General features: G+C 39.4%; 1 protein-coding gene across 1 annotated transcript in view; it reads right to left on the bottom strand.

The window, feature by feature from the left end:
* C4BPA (complement component 4 binding protein, alpha) overlaps nt 1–23231 on the bottom strand; it is an 81434-nt gene that overhangs the window by 44814 nt on the left and 13389 nt on the right. Inside the window, exons 4-11 of the mRNA XM_006888001.1 lie at nt 21808–21893; nt 21451–21642; nt 18651–18833; nt 15689–15874; nt 11349–11543; nt 6976–7140; nt 3750–3925; nt 2564–2733 (exon numbers count right to left, since the gene is read on the bottom strand). Coding sequence (XP_006888063.1) covers nt 2564–2733; nt 3750–3925; nt 6976–7140; nt 11349–11543; nt 15689–15874; nt 18651–18833; nt 21451–21642; nt 21808–21893 — 1353 coding nt within the window. The remainder of the gene's footprint in view (nt 1–2563; nt 2734–3749; nt 3926–6975; nt 7141–11348; nt 11544–15688; nt 15875–18650; nt 18834–21450; nt 21643–21807; nt 21894–23231) is intronic.

The raw sequence follows: 23231 nt of genomic DNA, 5'->3' as shown, positions 1-23231 counted from the left end.
GGGAGGGTGGAGGGACAGTGCAAAAGGGGAAGACCCTCTATGAGGTGGATTGATTCAGTGACTGGGGTAATCGGGATGGGTGTGTCAGAGGCGGTGCAGTTGGCGCAGGATAGAGCAGGGTTTAGGGCTGTTGTTCATAGGGTCACTATGAGTTGCCATTGACTCGACGGCACATAACAACAATGATTAAATATTCTGGGATTCCCTTTCTTCTCGAGGTTAGCCACAATTTGATGTGATCCACACAGCCAAATACCTTTGCATAGTTAATGAAATACAGATAAACATTCATCTGGTACTCTCTGCTTTCAGCTACGATCCATTTGACACTGTCTGTAATGTCCCTGGTGCCACAGCCTCTTCTAAACCCCACATGCTCACCTGGCAGTTCTCTGTTGATGTGCTAGTCCAATCATTCTTTTTTATAATCTTCAGTAGGATTTTGCTTGTGTGTGATATTAGTGTTTAATAATTTCCACACTCTGTTGGATCACTTTATTTTTTTGAATAGGATTAAATATTAATCTCTTCCAGTTATTTGGCCAGATAGTTGTCCTCCAGATATCTTGGCACAACCTAGTAAACACATCCAGGGCTGCATCTCTTTGTTGAAATATGTCACTTTGTATTCCATCAATTCCTGGGGACTTGTTTTTCGCTAATTCTTTCAGAGCAGCTTCACGTTCCTCCTTTCTCATCATTGCCACTTGATCATATGCTGTTTCATGAAATTCTTCTGTGTCAGCCTTTTTGTTAGAGTGACTCTGTGTGCTCCTTCCATCTTCTTTTTTTTTTTTATTTTTTTTCCTTCCATCTTCTTTTGATGCTTCCTGGATCATTCAACATTTTGCCCACAGTATCCTTAAGTATTGCAACTCAATATTTGAATTTGTTCTCCAGTTCCTTTAGCTTAAGAAATGCTGTGAGAGTTCATCCCTTTTTATTTTCTTTGCACATTTCATTATAATACTTTGTTTTGTCTTTCTGAGCCACCCTTTGAAAATCTTCTATTCAACTTCCCCATTGTGTTGGATCACCTTGTCTGTTGTGTTGTAAATGTGAGAGAGAGCAAATTGTAGATATTGTTGTTGCTTTTGTATTGCTGTTGTGCATTTTTTAGTCCGACCCCCCAGCGAATTTTCAGAGGCAGTTATTTACATGGGAGAAGACAATCTCTCTTTCTCGTGCAAAGCAGCAAGTGGATTTGAACTCCATGCCTTTGAGTTGCCAGCATAACTCCTTACTACAAAATCACCAAGAGCTCGAGAATAAAGAACTACTATAGAGAAAGACAAGTAATGTTTTTAAGTGAAGAAATTATTTTGATTGAGAGAGGGAAAGTGATGATGGCCTCTGGAAAAAAACAAAGTTCTATCATCTTGGTGCTTACTGAAAGTTTTGGGTTTAACTATATTTACACCACTAGCACCACCACCACCACCAAATGTGCAAATATTAATCCCTCTATGTGTGGTTATAATCCACTTTTTAAAACGGCTTTATTATGATACATTAACAAGTCATATAATCAGTGTATATTGCATTTTAAACCAATGACCTTTGAAATGTAGAAAAGAGCAAACTAGACCAAGAGAGAAATGAGAGCAGGAGGAGGATAGATGCCATTCCACATGAAGATTAACAAGCAGTCGAGGGATAAATGCTGAACTGAGCCAAGGGCCTGACTCTGGAGCAGAAAGAGTAAACACATTTCCCTAGAGCTGACACCCGAAGTCAAACTTTCAGCTCCCTGGGTACTGACTGCCATACATGATGCACTCATAACCAGGAGGGAAGCAGTTTGAATCTACAAAGAGTGGTGTGTTTTTGTTGTTGTTGTTTTTTGTTTGCGTTTTGTTTTGTTTAGCAATTAATTTATTTTTAATTTATTTGGGGCTATGTCCTCCAAAGAGGACCATCATTAAAATGGTGATTTCACTTAGTAACAAAGAATAGGAAAGCGGTTCTTTTTTTTTTTAATGGATTTTAATGAAAGTTTACAGAGACTTTGAATTTCCATTGAATCTACAAGGAGTTTTGAGGGAGAAACATGAGGTTGTCTCCACCTGTGAGGAATTACCACCTCAGAAATTAGATGGAGGGCCACCTTGGGTTTGAAGCAATGCAGTAGCAGGGGGCTTACAATAAGAGAAAATACATTTCTGTTTTTAAAGCCAGTGGTAATAATAAAAATAATAAAGGAAATCCTTCCAGTTAACCTTTATCTGAGACCTACACAATAACACGAAAGTATTAATGGTTTGTTAAGCTTCTCATACATAGAGGGCTGAATTACCATGAAGACAAAATTGTTTTTGTTTTTAGCATGAGATTTTTTTATTGAAACACTTGATACTCAGAAAAGCAAATATATGAAATGAGAGAACAGATGATCTGTGATTTCACAATCTCAAAAGCACTAAATACTAACCAATTCTCCTATCCAGACAAGAATTACAATAGAGTATGGTGCCAAAGGTGTAGTAGATTTATTAAACTGGTATTTTCTGTATTAAATCAAGACAGCAAGCAATCTTTACCTCCCTCTTTTGGGAGAAATCACAATGGTGCCTGAGCATAAGTTTTCTCTGTTTCCTCTCTCTCTCGTTCCAGTTTTTCAATCTCCAAAAACAGTTTATATACTTCCAGGGCCAATTTCACATCCTGTGGGTCGGGGAGACACTGTAGAATTTTTCTGCCTGCAAGCACAGCATCACAGCCTTCAGGGACATTCTAGAAGAAACAGAGTGAGTGGCATGGTTGAGTAACTCATCCTTGATTGTGAAAGAGGGGGTGCATCAATGGCAAGGGTGTGCACAGGATCAGGATCAAACCTGGAGTTACAGCAGGGGAAGCCAGAAAAGATTTTTTTAGTATTGTCAGAGTAATCCACAGACAAGCAGAAATCAGTTTGGAAACAACTCCCCAGAAGGCCTCCACACCTCATGAGTCAATGATACAGAAATGGAGCAACAGGAGACTATCTAGTCCAGAAAAAATCATGTTAGGAGCTAGAGCTCCAAAATGTGAGAGAGTCCCTCTCTACTGTTCTTAGTCTTCCCTGAACTATAAAGTTGTGGTTGTTGTTATGTGCTGTCGAGTCGATGGCGACTCATAGCGACCCTATATACAACAGCCCTAAACCCTGCTCTATCCTGTGCCAATCGCACTGCCTCTGACACACCCATCCCGATTACCCCAGTCACTGAATCAATCTATCTCATAGAGGGTCTTCCCCTCCTGTGCTGTCCCTCCACCCTCCCAAGCATGATGTCCCTCTCCAAGGACCTGTCTCTCCTTACAACATGTCCAAAGTATGTCAGACGAAGCCCCAGAATCCTTGTCTCCAAGGAGTAGCCTGGTTAAACCCTCTCTAGGATGAATCTGTTTGTTTTCTTGGCAGTACAGGGTACATTCAATACTCTTCTCCAGCACCACAGCTCAAAGGCATCAATTCTCCTTCTATCCTCCCTAGTCATTGTCCAACTCTCTGATGCATAACAAGTGATTGCAAAGACCATGGCCTGTATCAGGCGGACCTTAGTCTCCAGAGAGACACCAAAAAATTGACCCTCTTAACTCATTAGGTCCTTCAAAGAAGAGGAATTTCCTTTGAATGACCTTCGGAAGCTCAGAAATGACTCCTGAAAAGCTGGAGCAAACCTGTGATGGTTAGGAAACTACTTCTGAGGCAACCACCACTTTTAGGTTATGATAGGACAGGAACGTCCCTGCATTGTGCCACTTACCCACTCACACTTGGACACCTCTGGGGACCAGGTTTTGTTCTCTGAACAACTGATATATTGAGAGCCAACCACACTATAGCCAGGATTGCACTGGATGGTAATATTTTCACCCTCAGTATACTGATACTTATTCACAGACAAATATCCATTTTCAATCTCTGGTTTCCGACACAGAGCTGTAAAGGAAACACAATTTTAAGTAGTCTGTATTCCTAAGAAAAGAGGATAACAGAGAAGTAACTAAATAAGTATGAATTTCATCTGTTGCTGTTGAGTACTGTCTAGTCAGAACTAACGCACATCTGACCTTTCAGCAGGTTTTCAGAGACAGTAAATCACATAGGAGGAGACTGCCCATCCTTCTTCAGTGGAACAGCTGTGGATGTGAACAGCATATTTTTGGGATTGCAGCACAACTTCTTACCACTAGGATAATTTTTGGTTTGGTTTTAAACAATATTTATTACATTTTTGTTAGATATTGACTATATACAGCCCAAGAACCTTACATGATGGTCTCCCTTAGGTCTCACAAGAGTCCTAGGAAATGGCTCTTAATCCTATTTGCAAAGGAGAAAATGTATATACAGAGGTTTTGAAGCACCATAGGTTTCGCATAAACACAATAAAGTGTTCGGGGATTCCCATTTTTCTCAAGGTTAGCCACAATTTGTTGTGATCCACATAGTAAAATGTCTTTGTGTAGTCAATGAAACATAGTCATTCCTCTGGTACGCTTTGCTCTCGGCCAAGATCCATTTGACATTGGCAATCATGTCTCTAACACCACAACCTCTTCTAAACACAGCTTACATTTCTTGTAGTTCTCTGTTGATGTACTGTTCCAGTTTTGTTTTTTGGGGTTTTTTTATAACTTCAGTGAGATTTTGCTTGTGTGTGATATTAGTAATATTGTTCAATAATTTCCACACTCTGTCAGGTTAGCTTTTTTTGGAATGGAAATAAATATGGATCTCTTTCAGTCAGTTGACTAGCTTGTTTTCCTCCAGATTTTTTGGTGCAACCTAGTAAGCATGTCCAGGAGAGCATCTATTTGCTGAAATATGTCAATTGGTTTTCCATCAACTCCTGGGGCCTTATTTTTTGCCAATTCCTTCAGAGCAGCCTGAACTTCCTCCTTCATCCCCATTGCCTCTTGATCATAAGTTATTTCTTGACATTTTTCTGTATCAACCAATTCTTTTTGGTACAGTGATTCTGTATACTCCTTCCGTCTTCTCTTACTGCTTCCTGGATTATTCAATATTCTGCCTATAGCATCCTTAAGTATTGAAACATGAGGCTTGAGTTTGTTCTTCATTTCCTACAGCTTAAGAAATGCTAAGTGAGTTTGGCCATTTTGATTTTCTGACTCCAGCTCTTTGCATATTTCATTATAATACTTTGCTTTGTCATCTTGAGGGTCTCTTTGAAATATTCTATTCACCTCCTTAACCTCTTGATTTCTTCCCTTTGCTTTGGCTTCTCAGTGCTCCAGTGCAACATTCAAAGTCTTTTCTGACATCCATTTTGCTCTTCTTCTGTCTTTATATTAATGGCCTTTTGCATTTCTCATAAATGATATTCTTAATATCTTCCCATAGCTCATCTGGTCTTCATTCATTAGTGTTCAAGATCTCAAACTTGTTCCGAGTTGGTTTTTAAATTCAGGGGCATAGACTCAAGATCAAATTTTGATTCCTGTGGATTCAATTTGACTTTCTTTAGCTTTAATTTGAACTTGCATATGAGTAGTTGATGATGTGTTCTGCAGTCAGCACCTGGCCTAGTTTTCACTGCTGATATTGCACTTCTCCAACCATTCCTTCTACAGATATAATCGATCTGATTCCTGTGTATACAATCAGGTGAAATCCATGTGTATAGCATGCATTCATGTTTCTTATGAAAGGTATTTGCTATGAATAAATCATTGATTGTGCAGAATTCTATCATTCTATCTCCAGCCTCATTTCTGTCACCAATTATGTTTTCTGACTACTGATCTTTCTTCCTGGTTCCCAACTTTTGATTCTAGTCACCCATTATACTTAATGCATCTTGGTTGCATGTTTGATTCCTGACTGCAAAAGTTGGTAGAAATCATCTATTTCCTTTTCTTGTTGTTGGTGCATAAATTTGAATGATAGAGATATTAGCAGGTCTTCCTTGTTTGTGTATGGATATTATCCTGTCACTAGGTAATGAAAATTTCCCTCTTCTTGACAGATTTTCCTTGTATAGTCGAAGATATAAAAGGTAGCCAATAATTCCTGGGTTTGTCATTGGAAAAGAAGTAAGATAATGCATATAAACATGAAGCACAGTTTTTACTCATTCTGCAACCACATCTAGGAACTCTGGTAGAGTACTGCTTATGTATTGCACTACTAACCAAAAAGTGAGTAGAGTCTACCAGTTGCTTTGCTGGAGAAAGCTGTACTGTACAGGATTCCAGTCTCAAACACATGATGGAGGTGGCTGGGACTGACTATATGGCAGATTTATGTTTGGATCACCACAACTGGTTGGCAAATCAAGAATTCTCCCCTACACAGCCCATCACGGCCCCTAATACCATGGACAGCTGGTGTCCTGCATGAGACTCCAAAGGAGACACCTGTCATTTCATGATGGTTGGACTTAGCCCATGGAGCTCACGTTTATGCTAAAGTAAATTTGCATAAAAAAATTTTGCTTAGGCTCACAACTCCTCTCAGATTAAATGTGTTGCATCTACTATATTTTTGAAAATAAATACAAGAAATTAGAATAGGGAATACCTCTGAAGACTCAAATTGTGAGATTGGGAGGGGAAAATACAGAGAAAATTAGATTTTCAATAAATTCTTTGTGCTTTCTGTATTGGGTTCCACATGCATTAATTCATATCTTAAAAATAATTAAACTGGGTATACTTTCTCACTGATGTACCAAATAAGATAATGGTTATCCATGGCAGACAGTGTTTGGTGGCGCTCCCCAATTAAAACAAGCTTGGAAGCAGGAATGGCATCCACTTCCGAAATGGCTTGCCTCCAGAAACTCTATGAACAGTGCTCAGATATTTTCATTCATAGGGTCTCTATGAGTCGTCTACAACTTGACGGCACTTAACAACAACAACAACAATATGCCTCCTCAGGCAAGGAAACAAGCTTTGCTATATGTCCTGTCATGGTTATCTATCTACTTTGTCATGAGCTGAAAAGGAAGCTGAACTTACCTTTACACTCAGGAGCTGGAGGTGACCAGGTTGAAGAATAACAGGTGATTTTAGGCTGTCCAACTAGAGTGTATCCTGTATCACATTCATATGTGAACTCATATGTGAAATAACCACCAGTTTTCTTATAATGTCCATGGGCAATGATAGGAGGGAAATCACAACCTTGATGGTGAGTGAGAAATTGGAGAGAGAGTGGGATTGTCAATGTCATAAAATGAGATATCTTACAGTCTATATGGTTTGTGAGAGGCTCCCCTCTGTCCTTTGTCAATGCTACTTGGATTGCTTGGAAAAACCAAACATTTGTCCTATTTTATAATCCATAGGCCAAGAAATTGTAGAAAAGTTCAAGCTGAATTCAATGACCCAAGGCTGAGAGCTTTCTCCCATTTTCTTAATAGATTCACTAAACTTTAGGCTATTTAGGGGCCATTTGGCCTTCAGACTAGATTCAATCCCCAGGTCACAGTGTACTAGAAATTAACTCAACCAAGTTCAGGCTAAGTGATATGCATCTGGGACAAACTGCAAAAACAAATCCTCAGTCTTTGAGTCCCCTCCTTTCCAATCAAAATGATACATCCACCCCCATCTAGGGTATACCTAATGCATTTGAAAAAATTGTAGAAAGAGTCCCTCAGAATAATAGGATGAGTTGCATACTGAAATAATAAAGATGATGTCATTTAAAGCACTGTTCACCAACACTGCATGGAAAATGGAAATAAAGCAAAGTGAATGCCAGATGAGGTACATAGTGAGGGCCTTACAGGACTGCAATACTAGCATGACTCCTAGAAACATGGAATAGTGGAAGGTCCAGAGTAAGTGAGCATGAAATGGAATTACTGCAACCACTTACAGAAGTAAGATGAAGTGAATCAAGAAATGTTGATTGAAGAATAACAACGACAACATAGAGAGAGCTACATTGACCTAGTGGACAGAAAGTTATGCTACCAAGCCCAAGGTGGATGATTTTAATATGCAGCCCTCAGGCCTGGTTTAAATTGGTTTTTGTCAAACATTCTTCTAAGTGGTATAGCACTGGTCTGTGTATTGCTGTACAGAGGACATGGTTGCTGTGATGCTGAACACTGTGACACCGATGTGCCAAATGTGATAATGGTTACCCATGGTGGACAGTGTTATGTGGAGCGTCCCAATTAAAACAAGCTTGGAAGCAGGAATGGCATTCACTTCCAAAATGGCTTGCCTTCAGATACTCTATGAATAGTGCTCAGGTCTTTCGTTCATAGGGTCGCAATGAATCGTGTGTGACCAGACGGCAGTTAACAACAACAACAAGGCAGATAAACAACCAAGAGTAAAGTTTTGTATGATGGTTTGCAGGGAGGGGCACAATGTTTATCTCAGCTATAAAGGGATCCTTTCCCAAAAGGGGTACCCAATATCAAAGGTCAGACGGGTTCAATAGCAGACAAGAGTTGTTCATGTGCTTCAGATAATACCTGAAGATAATTGTCATCATAAAGGGCAAGTATAGAAAGGTAGCCAGGGCACTTGACAAATATGAAGATGCTGATAGAAAATAATAATGAAAACAGATGGGCACTCTACAGGGATAATACCCAATTTATATGATCAAAATGTAGCTGAGGCTGATAGCATTTGGCCCATAAAAAGTCATAGTATTTTGCTCAGAGTTTGAACATAAGCCATTTTTCAGATCTAGAGACTATTGTCTGTAGATAGTATCAGTGCTGAGATTCTATGGCGCCTTGGAAAGAATGCATGGTAATGAATGTATCAGTTACCTAGAGGATTTATGGTTTTGTGTGTAATAATAACAGTGCATTGGTAAAAGATGAAGGTTATTGAACATAGAACTCAAGTTGGCACCAATACAGCAGACATCATGACCCAGCCATTAGACTATATGGTAGCCTTTTGTCTGATTCCTGAAATAGATCTAATTGCTATTTGGCACAACTTCCATATTAGTTCCTTGGCCTGTAAAGTAACAGTTACCATGTTAAGGAAAGGCCAAATAAAAACCATTAATACTGCCTCTCTCTGACAACCTCGGAGTGAGAGAGGAAGGAGTCATTTAGTGCTGCTCTTAAAAGACCTAAACAGAGGTAGACATAATGAGTCCCTTCATATCTCTCTTTAATTCGCTAGTCTGTTCATTAAGCAGATGACTTCTGATGAATGAGAATAGACCACTGAAAACTTATGTTATTCCAGATGTGATATCTTGCTAGAAGATTAATGGAGTCTTAGGTAAACGAGGCCACTGATTTAGCAAAAGCTATCTTTTCTATTCATATAAACAAAAGAGCCTTAAAAACAATTTATGGAAGGATGCAGATCAGACATTTGCAGATTTGGCCCTGAGCAATCCTTCTCCTGCCCTACAATGATAGAGTTTAAAGACATTATTGGCATCTATAAATCTCACTTAGATCCATGACACCATGTTCATTCTAGGCAGTGAATGAGAAAGGGCTGTTTCTTAGGAATATCTCCCATAATATGGGAGATAAAATTCAGAGATATCTCACACTAGTAAAAATTTTTTGAGCTCTAGGTTTCAGGGCATGCAAGAACCCTGGAATTCATCTAAAGTAAAGTACAACTCTTGCGGATAGTATACCTCAGCAGGAAGGAAGAAATGCAACCCCTGGAACGTCTATTTAGACTCTAGAGGCCTGATCTACTGTACTTGAGAATAATGCTCACACCTATATACTTGATGACATGGAACCTAGATGGTTTTGAGTGAAGTGTATCAGCAGGTGAATTGCTATATGGGAGAAACATTAAATGGGAAGTTTTACATTTTGCATAATACCATGTGACAGAGAGTATTCAACAACTCAGGGGAAAATATCTGCCTATTTAGATCACACAAGTGGATATAACTCACCCACCTTTGGACTTGATCTCATCTAGCTGGCACAAGAAATGTGGCAATAAGGCCAGAGGAGGATGTATTAAGGATAAACATGATTCCAACACCAGGGTCCTCCATGACCACGATTGCTTAACTCTTGCTGCAGTATACTGAATTTCCATCCTGCTGGCAACAATGCCAAATGCTAGCTAAAGAGTTATGGAGAGTTTAATTAGTTGGCATTGACCCTACAGATCACTGCATTCAACTTAAGACTTCTAGGTACTACTTGTGTGGTAGCAAGAGGTAGGGTATTGGTACCATGGCCATGAAATCCACTCTTCACAGTAGATACTGCATTGACCAGAATCTGCTGCCTTTATAGGACTTTGGAATGGCCTTTAAAGGCATATTGAAGTGCCAGCTAAGAGGCAATGCTTTACAATGCTAGGGGGCTATTTTTGAGAGTACAATGTTCACTTTAACTCAAACATCATTTTCTATTTTGCATTGTGTTACAATAAAATTAATTCATGGGTTCTGGGACCCAAGGATGGGAGTAGGAGCAACTCCACTTAACTTCACTCTAAGTGATTTGCTTGGGAAATTTGCATTTATACCCAACACTTTGGTCACTAATGGGAATGAATCGGTGATTTATAAACTTCAACTACTGACTGTCCACATTGAGATTCATTTTTCAGTCTCTTTGTTCACAAGGCAAGAAGAGAAATTCTATCCCTCAGCAGTAAATTATTTTGATCATCAACAGATAGAACTTTTGGAATCCAAGGAAAGCTGGGAAGAATGTATACGGCATGCAAATGTCTAACGAGCAGAGGCTGGAATTTCACCTTCTATAGAATCTGAGCAAAGGCTTGGAGGTAGCAGTAAGATTACTATGTGAGGAAAGAAAGACTAGCAAGATGGGCATATATTTAGACAGGCAAGTCTCACACTGCAACTTACGGATCATGGATCAATTTTAAAGGAGGGGAAGAATATAAAGAAACGTAAAGCAATATTGGAAAAAAGTCTAGCTGACATCTAACTGATACAGTTAGATGTAATCTTTATTTATTGATCCAGAAGATAACCAAACGTCAAACAGAAGGGGATAAAAGAACAAAGAATTTTAGGATAGATATTAAATGAGGTTAGTGTTTTAAAATAAATTAATTCACTATAATTTCTAGTTAACACTGAATCATGTAGGATTTGTGTTGTTGTTGTTGTTTTCCCCCCTAAAAGGTTCTGCTGACCTAGTGGTAAGAAGCTGTGCTGCAATCCCAAAGACTTGTAGTTCAAATCCACCAGCTGATCTACAGGAAAAAATAGGAGCAATCTCCTCCTGTGCAATTTACTGCCTCTGTAAACCTGATGGAGGGTCACCTATGAGTTGGTTTCAACTCCACAACACATCACCACCACAACAAATCTTGACTTAATTTCTCCACCACTTAAATAAGAAGGAATTTTGAAAGAATATAATTCCCTCATAAGCTCTTACTGTCATCACAGGTAGGTGTTTTGGGATTCCATCTGCCATCCCCTTGACAAACAGATACAAATGTATTATCAAACCTCCCATGACATGAGTATGTAACAGAATCTCCAAAGAAAAAGTCACATGGATCAGAGATAACACTTTTTTTCTCTTGAGTGATTTTTCCATTCTTCAGTTGTGGTACTGGACAACAGATCTCTAGAAGAATAAAATAAGAAAGTGAAGGTAATCATTAGTAAACACATCATTAGAGTCTCTTACGGAAGACATCCTCATTTCCACCAAAAAATTGTTTATATTATATTATTATTATCATATCATATATTATTTATATTCTATTCTATATATTCTATTATTTATATTGTATATACTATATGGTGTACATTATATTGTATATAGTATATATTATATTAATTATAGCATATTATTTTATTCTATTCACACACAGACACACACACACACACACACACACACACACTCCAAGTCAACTCTAGTCTCTGGCCCTCATTTGCTAAATTCTCCTCACCTCATTGCTATCATAACTGACCCTCCAGTGGGTTTGCAAAGGTTGTAAATGGCACAAGAGGAGGTTTTCCATCTTTCTCTCAAAGAGCCACTGATGGATTTGAACTACCAGAGAGGTAGCCCTTTCAGGTTAACAGTGCAACCCTATACCCACTAGAGCACCACGGCTCCCTGCTAAGTTTTCTAGCCCATATATTTCCCTCCAGAAATCCAATATTATCAATTAGATTTTAAGTTTGACTCCATGGTTCTCGAACTGAGTATTTTTAACTAGGCATCTTTGATATGAAAAGTAAATTATGCTTCATTTAAAATGCCTATATTACTGCAACAATGGATGAATGAATGAAAATACAACTCTGTAAACTTTCTTTAAAATCACAATTAAAATATGAAAACTGCCTATTTTTAAAAATTATTCAAGAACGTTAATTTTGGATCCAAGTAAAACTCAATTATTGACAATGTCAATTTTTGTCCCCAACTACCATGATGTTGCCTACTGGCCCAGTGGTGAGGACTTTTGTGTCTGGATGTTGCTCTGTAATTTGTATTGGCAATTGTAGTCTTTGATCGTCTACAATAAACATTTCAAGTTTTCTTCACTTTCAGTGAGCAAGGTTGTGTCATCTACCTAACTCAGGTTGTTGGTGAGTTTTCTTCCTATCCTGATGCCACATTCTTCTTCATATAGTCCAATTTCTCAAATTATTTGCTCAGCATACAGATTGAGTAGGTATAGAAAAAGGATACAGTCCTGATTCGTTCATTTCTTGATTTTAAACCATGCTGTGTTTTCTTGCTCTGTTAAGACAATTTCTTCTTGGTTTCTTCACCATTTTTCCTCCTTTGTTTTGACTTCTTGGCCCTCTGTGCAATATTCAGAGTCTCCCATTTAGGACTTTTCTTTCCCCCCATCCTTATAATGACCTTTTGTTTTCTTTATACTTGATATCATCCACAACTCATCTACACTTTGATCATTAGTGTTCAATGCCTCAAACCTAGTCTTGAAGTGGTTTTTAAATTCAGAGGGTATACTCTAGGTCATATTTTGGGGTTTATGGACTTATTTCCATTTTCTTCACACCTTTGTATTTACACATAAGTAATTGACAGTCTGCTCCACAGTCAGCACCTGGCCTGCTGGCCTGGCCAGTTGATACTGAGTTTCTTCAGTGATTTTTTTTTCCCCCTAAGATGTAGTCAATCTGACTGCTATATAGTCAGCCACGTAAGGTATATGTGTATGGTCACCTTTTGTGTTTCTTAAAACAGGTATTTGTGGTGAATAGATTATACATTGATTTTACAACATTCATTCTATCATTTTATAACAAGCCTCATTTCTGTCACCAAGTTCATAATTTCACTACCAGTCCTTCTTTGTTTCCAACTTTTGTATTCCAGTCACCAATTATTAATTCATGTTAGTTACATGTTCAATCAATTTCAAATTACACAAGGTGATAGAAATCTACAATTTCTTCATCCTTGGCTTCAGTTTTTGGTACATATCTTTGAATAGTAGATACAGTAACAAATCTCCCTCAGAAGATGCACACAGATAATATCATCTCCCTCACACTATTGTCCTTCAGGATGGATCTTGAAATGGTCTTTTTCACTACAAAAAGTACCTCGTCCTTCCTCAGTTATTCATTTTCAGCATACATCATATGATTGATTAAAAATGGTCAATGTCTGTCCATCTTAGCTGGCTAACAAATGTGGATCTCTTTGCATTCCATTTCTCTCTTTTTTCCTCCTTTTTTTTTACAACTACCAAATTTCCGAGATTCATGCCTTATCTAGTTCACATTCCAACTATTAAAGGATGTTTACACTTGTCCCTCCTACTTTTAGTGTCTTCCAGTCTAAGAACTGTACCCCCTTACTGTTTCAGAAGCAGATAGCCAATCCTGCTTCTTAGTCTGTCTTTATATGGAAGTGCTGCTGAAACTTGCACATCAGTGACCCTGCTGGTATTTTAAAGACTGGTCGCATAGCTTCCAGCATCACAGAAACTTGAAATTCACTCCAGGAAATTGACAGGCAAGTGTTGTGCTCATAAAAGCAAGCTATAAATAGGCACACATTTATAGACATTAGATCTAAAATAAACAGCAATATGCAAATCACTTCCTCAGCACAATACAGTGAAAACTATGTGTGTACCCCTAAGGGAAAACCATAAAGACAAGAATATAGATATCATGGTACGGACAGCAGCTTGCTTCCTCTGTCAGACATGGTCCCAAAGCCAAGGTAGCTGACTTCATCTGTCATGGCAAGATAATGTACAGAAAGCCACTTAAATTCTTGTTTATGGCCATGATTTTTTTAAATTGATGCAAAATGTAAGAGTGATGGCTATACACATTCCCCCAATTTTTAAGTACAATAGGAATTGGTATAGAATGGAATGTCTTTATTCATTGGTAAAAACACTTTCAGATAAGAACTTGATACTGTCTGATGTTAGAGGAAAAAATCAAAACAGAAGAACATATTCTTTCTCCAAATAAATCTGGAACTAGAGTAATGCTTAAAGAAGAACTTGTAGTTAGAAATTACAGACCTGATGACAGAAATGAGACTGGATATTGAATGATTGAATTCTGTATAATCACTGATTTATTCATAGCAGATACTGTTTCTAAAAAGTAGATGTTGCTTATAAAAAGTCATAAATGACAACTATACACATGTACCTCACCTGATACACTACACAGCAATCAGACTACGTTATGGAAAGATTGAATGGAGAAGTGCAAATTACCCATGTACAAATACAAATTGAGGCTGAGGAAAATGAAAACAAGTCCATAAGAACCAAATTACATCCTTGAATCAGCCGCACCTGAATTTGAAAACTGTCTCAAGAACAGATGTGAGGGTTTAGGCCACAAGTTACAGTCTGGTCCCCACGTCTGAAGGAGTTGTGGTTGAGGCAGCCGCAGACTGGAACGTGGCTCAGGAGCATGGGGCAAGTGCACGCACAACCGAGCAGCTGAGCCAACAATGCACAAGGCAGGTGCCTTGACAACTCACCCATCAGAAGCTACTAGGCAAGTCAGAAGTGAATTCTCTTGTCTCCAGAATAAATGTTCTTTTAATAGGGTCATCCAAAATATCACTTTATAACTTGTGTGCATTGTGAAATGCACAGGTTTTTCATATTTTAGTCTGTATAGTAAGGTAGAAGGGAGCTCTGGTGGCCTAGTGGCAAGAAGCCATACTGCAGTCTCAAAGGGGTGCATTTGAATCCACCATCTACTCTGCGGAAGAAGGATGGGCAATCTGCTTCTATGCAATTAACTGCGGCTGAAAGCCCACTGGAGGGTCAACCATGGGTCAATTGCGACTTAATGGTATGCAACAATGACAGTATGTGATTGTTATGTATTGTCAAGGTGGCGCTGACACATAGCTGACTCTGTCATGGGTTTTCAGAGGCAGTAAATCCCGTAGGAAAAGATTACCCATCTTTCACCCATGGAACAGCTCGTGGATTTGAACCTCTTGCCTTTGAGTTGGCAGTGCAATTCCTTACTACTAATCCACCAGAACAGTTCCAAGTTTATCTGGAGGCTTAAAATTATTTTCCGGAAGATTAGAGAATTGTTACAATCAATGTCACAAAGTGAGACATGTTTGAATGGTAGAGTGGACATCAATGGTAGAGTGAATAAACAATATGCTGTGTAGACTCTCATTATAGTTATGATAAAAAGTTAAAAAGATAATTCTAGCACATACTAAACAATACACAAAAAAGAGATTTAAAAGAAGAAGGGGAAGGGGGAAATCCTTACTCTCACAGCCTTTGAATGAAGTCCATGTCAAATCTTCCTGACATGTCATAGTCATAGGCCTTGCAATGGGTTTATAACCAGAATTGCAGCGGTAGGTGAGCACAGTCCCAACAGCATAATGTCCTTTTCTTAGCCTGTAGTTATCCCAATAAGCATGTGGAATGTCTGGCAAACCAACACAACTGTCTGTTCATAAAGGAAGAAACAAGAGAAAAGAACACTGTTACTAGAGCTGCCCCAGCAAACCATGAGGCCTTCAAAACAAAGACTGTAATGCACTCACTTATCCAACTAACCAGTAGCAGTGACGGACCAGCCATAGTAGAAAAACACACATGGACATGTGCTGCGCATGCACAGCACCAGAGAGGGGGCCTTCAAAACAAAGACTGTAATGCACTCACTTATCCAACTAACCAGTAGCAGTGACGGACCAGCCATAGTAGAAAAACACACATGGACATGTGCTGCACATGCACAGCACCAGAGAGGGGGCCATAGAAGGACTGCCATGTGGTCTCTGCCTTCCGTGCTGGCCACATAGTGTATTAATGCCCCTCCTTCAATGTGCTTTGTAAAGATCAGTGTTCATCATGCAGTATTATTCAAAATGTGTGACTCTGGAGGACGTTATGCTGAGTGAAGTATCTCAGTCACAAAAGGACAAATACTGCGTGGTGCCACTGTTGTAAAACAGGACTGACGTCGGGGTTGGGGGGAGACTGAGAAAGATGGTTTCAATAATGTATACTGCATTGAAACAGATGAGGGAGAAAACTGTTTAAAAGGGATATGTGATTAGGTATTTTTGTCATGACAGGAGTCCAGAACAAAGGCTGCATAGTGGAGTGGACCTGGGGGAGGGTTTGTAAAACAATGAAAGAGTTTTTCTTTTACTTTTCCAAGAGGGTAGTGTACTGGGGGGAAGGTTGGGAGGGAAGAAAAGTGCAACAATGAATGAATGGAAATCCAAAGTCTGTAAATTTTCATTCAAAGTAATAATAAATTAAAAAAAAGATCAGTGTTCAATTTGAAGCATGAGGCATGCAAGGGAAATGTGGCAGACAGACCAACTCTTTTTCTTATTCCTTGACTGGGGAAAATAGATTCATTTTTCTCACCCCAACACGTTACCATTGAAGGGCTTGGCAAGAACAGAACAAACTCCAAGCATTTTTAAAATTGGGCCTTTCTTGGGTCTTGTGTTTTTCCCTCCTTCCTGAAATCAGCAGTTTATATGATATGGAAATAGCATTCAAACCACTAACTGTCACACAGATGTTTGTTACGTTTTGTAATAAAATATTTTTAATGGCACCATTTGCCTCAGAGACTTGACAGTTGTTGCCCTAACATTTTTTATGACGTCCTGAAGCAAATTGCTCCACAGTCTGAGCCAGTTACAGTGAGGCTCCTTGGCACGGTGTTGCCTGTCATTGAGGCTTGTCTAGGGCAAAACTTCTCTGCTGAGTTAGGAACTATGGGGATGGGGCAGATGGATGTACAATGTGGCTATACAGGAGGTACTAGGGACCAGTACCTCTGTCTGACAGCAATGCCCATCTTGTATAGTTCTCAATGTCCCAGAGCCAAGGAAAGTGAGATTAATCAATTCCACTGGCTGTCAAATCTACACACGACGGCTCTTCTGTACAAGGAAGCTGGGGAGGATGGAAACTGCTAGGAGGCAGCCAAGGCCACAGAAACAGCTCTCCCCAAAATGCAGAGCTGCACAGGAAGAGTTTGGACTCTTCCTCAGACCTGTGCCCTCTCTATAGAGGGGGAATTGGGTGGGGAATAAGAGTGGTGTCCAGCTTCAGTCACCCATTCATATAGACCTTCTGCAGTAGGGCATGATGAAAAAACATGGTAAACACACTCCTGATGCTCCCTGGGTGCAGAATCTGCCAGAATAACTACCAGCCCAGGAGTTGCACGGCCTGGGTGATGTCCCTGTGTCTGAGTGCATGGCCTCTCACTCTTCCTAGGACATCTATATCTATATATATATTTTTTCCTCATAAAAGTTACCCCATTTGTTCTAAGTGTGTTTATGGCTTTCCAAAGATTTTTAGATGTTTTTCTTTAGTACTTTAAACTAATAGATATGTCTCTAGGACAGAGATTCCCTTGGATTCCTCAGATTGCTATTCTAGAAGCCTCCAGGGTAAGCTTGAGGCTTCATGAAGGCAAAGAAGGTAAACATATAAGACAGCAAAGGCTTCTACCCCTCACCACCACCTGGGCGTCACCAGGAACAAGTCACTTAACCTCTGTGAACAGTTTCTTCATCTGAGGAAACCCTCAAATGAGGGTAATAGGGGTACTTAAAATTATTGGGGAAATTTATACATTCTTATAGTGTATCTAAACCACTGCCAAGTTGTAATTACTACTGTCATTATGTTTACTGAGACATACAAGTTGATAATTTCTGAGTGACAGAATCTTAACCATTTTTTACATATTTCTTCCTCAAGACACTTTGCTTTTATCTTTCAAGACAGTACACTTGTCTTTCAAGTGCCAAAAAATTGTGATAAATAGAATAATCCACAATGTCTGCAGTGTGAAAGCTGCCCGTTTTTAAAATTTTTTTTTAAATTTTATTATTGTTTGTGTGTACCGTCAAATTGGCTCTGACTGGTACAGGAGGAGATTGCCCCTCTTTTCCCAGCAGAGCGTCTAGTGGGTTTGAACCCTGTACCTCTGGGATTGGGGAATGCTATCCTTAAAGAGTGGGTTGTGCACAACTTACAAAACTGTATATGCTAAAGTATGACCTTACACACAGTGTGCTGAAATTCTTCCCTCTCACAAGAAAACATAGAGGAAACTATGATCTATCTTTGAGTCACTACTGTGATTCAAAATGGGCTTGCATATGCAAATGTGTCCCCATTGACACTCTTGGGTACCTTTAGATGGTCTACCAAGCAATTCCTTCCTGGCCGCTACTCACTGAGCTCACAGGTAGGAGGAGAAGGCTTCCAGGTGTTGTCATCTTCACAATGTATTAGGCTATTTCCTCTGAGGATATAGCCATCCTGGCAGTCAAACAAGATCGAATCTTTGTAACGATAGATGGGGCCAAATCCAGAGCTGATTTTTCCATTTGGAACCTGTGGCTGAGAGCAAGTGACCTCTAAAGAATTGTAAGAAAAAACAAGGGAGTTATAAAAAAGAAATAAAAGTAAAATAAGTGAATGGTACTGTTAATCCAGTTTTAAATATATACTTTTACTACTTAATAAATACTTTGACTCATCAGTGTCACAGTGATTAATATAATACAATACAATATCTTGTCTCTGGAAACCCTATGAACCTGGAGAAAGAACAACAGTTATACCAATGTCCAGGACTTTTGTTCATAGGGTCGGTGTGATTCGCCTATGACTCGATGACACTTAACAACAACAACAGCATCATAGAGAGAGAGAGCAGTTGGCCTAGCGGACAGAAAGTCATGCTCCCAAGCCAAAAATGGCTGACTCTACTCCTCGGCCCTCAGGCCTGCCTTTAATCGTTTTTGGTGAAACATTCTTCTAGGTCGTGTAACCCTGGTTTGTCCACTTGCTGTACAGAGGTAACTTGTGGTTGCTGTGAAGCCGAACAGTGTGACACTGATGAGTCAAGTGTGAGAATGATTACCCATGGTGGACAGAGTTTGTGGCGCTCCCCAGTTAAAACAAGCAGGAGTGGCATCCACTTCCACAATAGCTTGCCTCGGGAAACCCTATGAACCTGGAGAAAGGACAAAATTTATACAGGTATCCAGGACTTTTGTTCATAGAGTTGCAATGAGTTTCCTATGGCACTTAACAACAACAACTCTCTCTCTCTCTCTCTCTCTCTCTCTCTCTCTCTCTCTCTCTCTCTCTCTATATATATATATATATATATATAGCTGTTGTTATGTGCCATCGAGTCGCCTGCGACTCATAGCGATGTGTGTGTATACACACACACACACACAAATATATACATATTTGTCATCACCCATCTGTCAGCTTGCTGTACCATGGTCACTTGTGTGAAGCTACGCCACCAATCTTTCAAATTCCAGCAGGGTCACCTTTGGTGGACAAGGATCTGCGGGGCTTCCAAATGACAGTAGACTAGGAAGAAAATTTTTCTATTTCTGGAAATGAGCAGATTCTGATTTAGGTCCATTCCATGTGTTACAGAGTAGAGCAGGAATAATCTATAAGTAGATTGCCAAGCCGTTCTTCCACAGCATCTCTGGTTGGTTTCAAACATCCCACCTTTAGGCCAGCAGTGGTTGTGAGCCAGCTGCATCCGGAGACCACGAATACCCTCAACTGGTCTCCAGTCCCACTGCTTTGGCTGCACTTGGAGGTACCCTGACTTTTTCCCTTAGTCATCACAACATGTGCTTTTTGATCTCCTGAAATTAATCTTAAGACTGAAACTAATCTTACTAAATCTCAGACATTCTTTCTGAAATATAACACTTTTGTTCCCCTACGTACTGTCTCATCTCCCAGCTTTGTTCTGAACTCCTGAGAGTAATGCGTTAGGCCCTTCCTAACCTGGCCCTCTCTAACCTTCCAGCCTCAGCTCCTGACACCTCTACAAGGTATGTAGACTCTGGGCATTTTGAACTGTTTTCAGTGTAATGTTTCAACATAATTTCTGTATCATATTTTTTCACCATCCTTTTTGACTATGCCTGTGGTATGTCAGAACATTAAGTGATATTGTGTGAGTACCTGATAGCAAAGGAAGATAGCTTAGCACAATATAATAATAATATATTTGGGCTCCTTTACTGCTGCTTTGCACCATTGACCTGGTATATGTGGTCATTAATTGTCAATGGTCACGGCATGAACTTCTGTAAGTAATCCTAAAGATCAGCCAATTAGTATTTCTGCTTGGTTATAAAATATATTTACTTTTTTGTTGTGGCATTTTAAAAATCTTTATTCGAATGAAAGTTTATAACAAAATTGACTTTTCATTCCCTCATTTATACAGGTTTACCCCCCTTGTCTCCTCCTTCGTTCCCTAATGCAGCCTACACCAGCTTGTTAGTTGCATTACTCATAAGGTGTTATCGCCCATTCTTTTCAGAATTGTCTTCCCTTTACCTAGTCCGTATTCCTTATCTATGCATTTTCTTCGCCTGCCTCCAACACCCCTTAATCCTCTTGATTTGAGTAATAATATAGACTATCTTTTCATGGGCTTGCTGGTCATTTGGTGAGATCTCTATTCACTTCCTTTGCCCATTTTAATTATGTTGCTTTGCTTGTCTTTTTGTTGTTCAGTTGGAAGGGCTCTTTATATATTATGGACATTAAATTTTTATCTGATATATGGCTCTTTAATTTTTTCCCCAATCTATATAGCGTCCCTTCAGTTTGTCGCACTTTTTTTTTTTCATTTTAATGAGGGTAAATTTTTTTTCCTGCTCCTGTTTCTGGTGTTCCATGGAGATATTGTGTAGTCCATCTACTAGGCTTTCTGACATCTAAACTAATGCACTGTGGAGAGTCTCCAGGAAATGCAGCAAACTTCATATAAATGAGAAACCTTTGCTTCATAAAGTCACTGAGCTATGGGTGCTACGGCAAATCTGTACTGACATGGCATGTTGTAAATCTCAGATGACTACATAAATGGCTGCATCATTGTGGTATTTATTTTGTCCTTCAGTTGCTCCACTATATACTTTCTTTTTCCTTTTATACAAAAAAGAATAGTTCAAAGCACAAATCCTATCCATGACTTACTTTTACAGGTAGGAGGGCTTGGGCTCCAGACACCTATTGTTTTATTTTCCACCATGCAGGAAATGGAGGCTTTGCCTATGAGTGAGAAGTTGGGGTCACAGCTGTAGGTGACTGAAGAGCCATAGGTATAGGAATCTTCTCCACCATTGTGCTTTCCATTGTTGATGGCCGGAGGAGGCTCACATCGTGCAGCTGAGAGGAGGCAATTGGGAGAAGTAATCAGAAAAGGCACAAGCAAAAATCTGACATGCAAGACTCAAATTCTACTGGATGGGCCATAATATAGCAGAGACACATGGACATTTTCTTCTATAATATAAGTTAGATTCAAGTCAGAAAACAAAAATCTTTACTTACTTACACATATTGGGAGAGGATTGCTCCAGTCAACTCCTTTGTCTTGGATGTCACAGTAACTAGTAGTAGGACCAATTAAGATATACCTGAATAAAAAAAAAAAGATCAAATATTTTAACAGAGTTCTTTATCTCCCAAATTAAATTGGATAAAGGGGTCTTTACAAATAGAATTGTTACTCAGCATTAAAATTTAAAAAGCAATGTTTCTTAGGTGATTTTTTTAGCTTCCTATTTGTCTCATCATGACCATCAAATGAACACATTCATTCATTTATTTTTAATACATTATTGAGCCTCAACTGGGTGTTGAGTTTTTAATTCATCTAGACTTGATTTGTGCAATGTTGAGTAAAAGACTCACTTGAGTTTTAATTGTGGTTTTCTTTGGATAAGAGGACCAGCTACAATACTTAACCTAAAGTATTATATTCTCTATTGAAATGCTGATCTCACTTCTAGATCTTGGTTTATGCTTATTATCCATTAAATCCCTGTTCATCAAAACACTTTTTCTAAATCTTAACAGGTCCCGAATTTTTTTTTCTGATCTTACTGTCTCTAGAGAAAGTAGAGGAGAAGAGGAGTTTTTAACAACTTCAGTTTGCTTCGTTCCACAATTAACACTCATGGTACTGTTGTTGTTGTTGTTATGTGCCATGGAGTCGTTTGCAACTCATAGCGACCCTATGCACAACAGCCCTAAACCCTGCTCTATCCTGTGCCAATCGCACTTCCTCTGACACACCCATCCCAATTACCCCAGTCACTGAATCAATCCACCTCATAGAGGGTCTTCCCCTCCTGTGCTGTCCCTCTAACCTACCAAGCATGATGTCCCTCTCCAAGGACCTGTCTCTCCTCGCAACATGTCCAAAGTATGTCAGATGAAGCCACAGAATCCTTGCTTCCAAGGAGTAGCTTGGTTTAACCCTCTCCAGGGTGAATCTGTTTGTTTTCCTGGCAGTCCATGGTACATTCAATACTCTTCTCCAGCACCACAGCTCAAAGATGTCAATTCTCCTTCTGTCCTCCCTAGTCATTGTCCAACTCTCTGATGCATAACAAGTGATTGCAAAAACCATGGCCTGTATCAGGTGCAACTTAGTCTCCAGAGAGACACCGTTTCTCTTGAGTACTTTAGAGAGGTCCCTAACAGTAGACTTTCCCATCGCAATACGTTTTTTGATTTCCTGGATGCTGGTGCCAGGAGTGCTGACCGTGGAGCCGAGCAAACTGAAGCTGTGAACAATCTCAATCTCTTCGCCATCCATCCTGATGCTACCAATTGGTCCAGTGGCGAGAATATTTGTCTTCTTGACATTGAGCCTCAGTCCATACTGAAGGCTGCAGTCCTTGACCTTCTGCAGTAAGTGCTCATGGTACTAGCAGTCAGGAAATAAAAAAGTGAATTGTATTAGGAAA

This window comes from Elephantulus edwardii, unplaced genomic scaffold, assembly GCF_000299155.1.
Source record: "Elephantulus edwardii isolate Elephantulus edwardi_28Jun2011 unplaced genomic scaffold, EleEdw1.0 scaffold00063, whole genome shotgun sequence".
NCBI classification, from domain to species: domain Eukaryota; kingdom Metazoa; phylum Chordata; class Mammalia; order Macroscelidea; family Macroscelididae; genus Elephantulus; species Elephantulus edwardii.
This window is presented reverse-complemented; position numbering and strand designations above follow the sequence as displayed.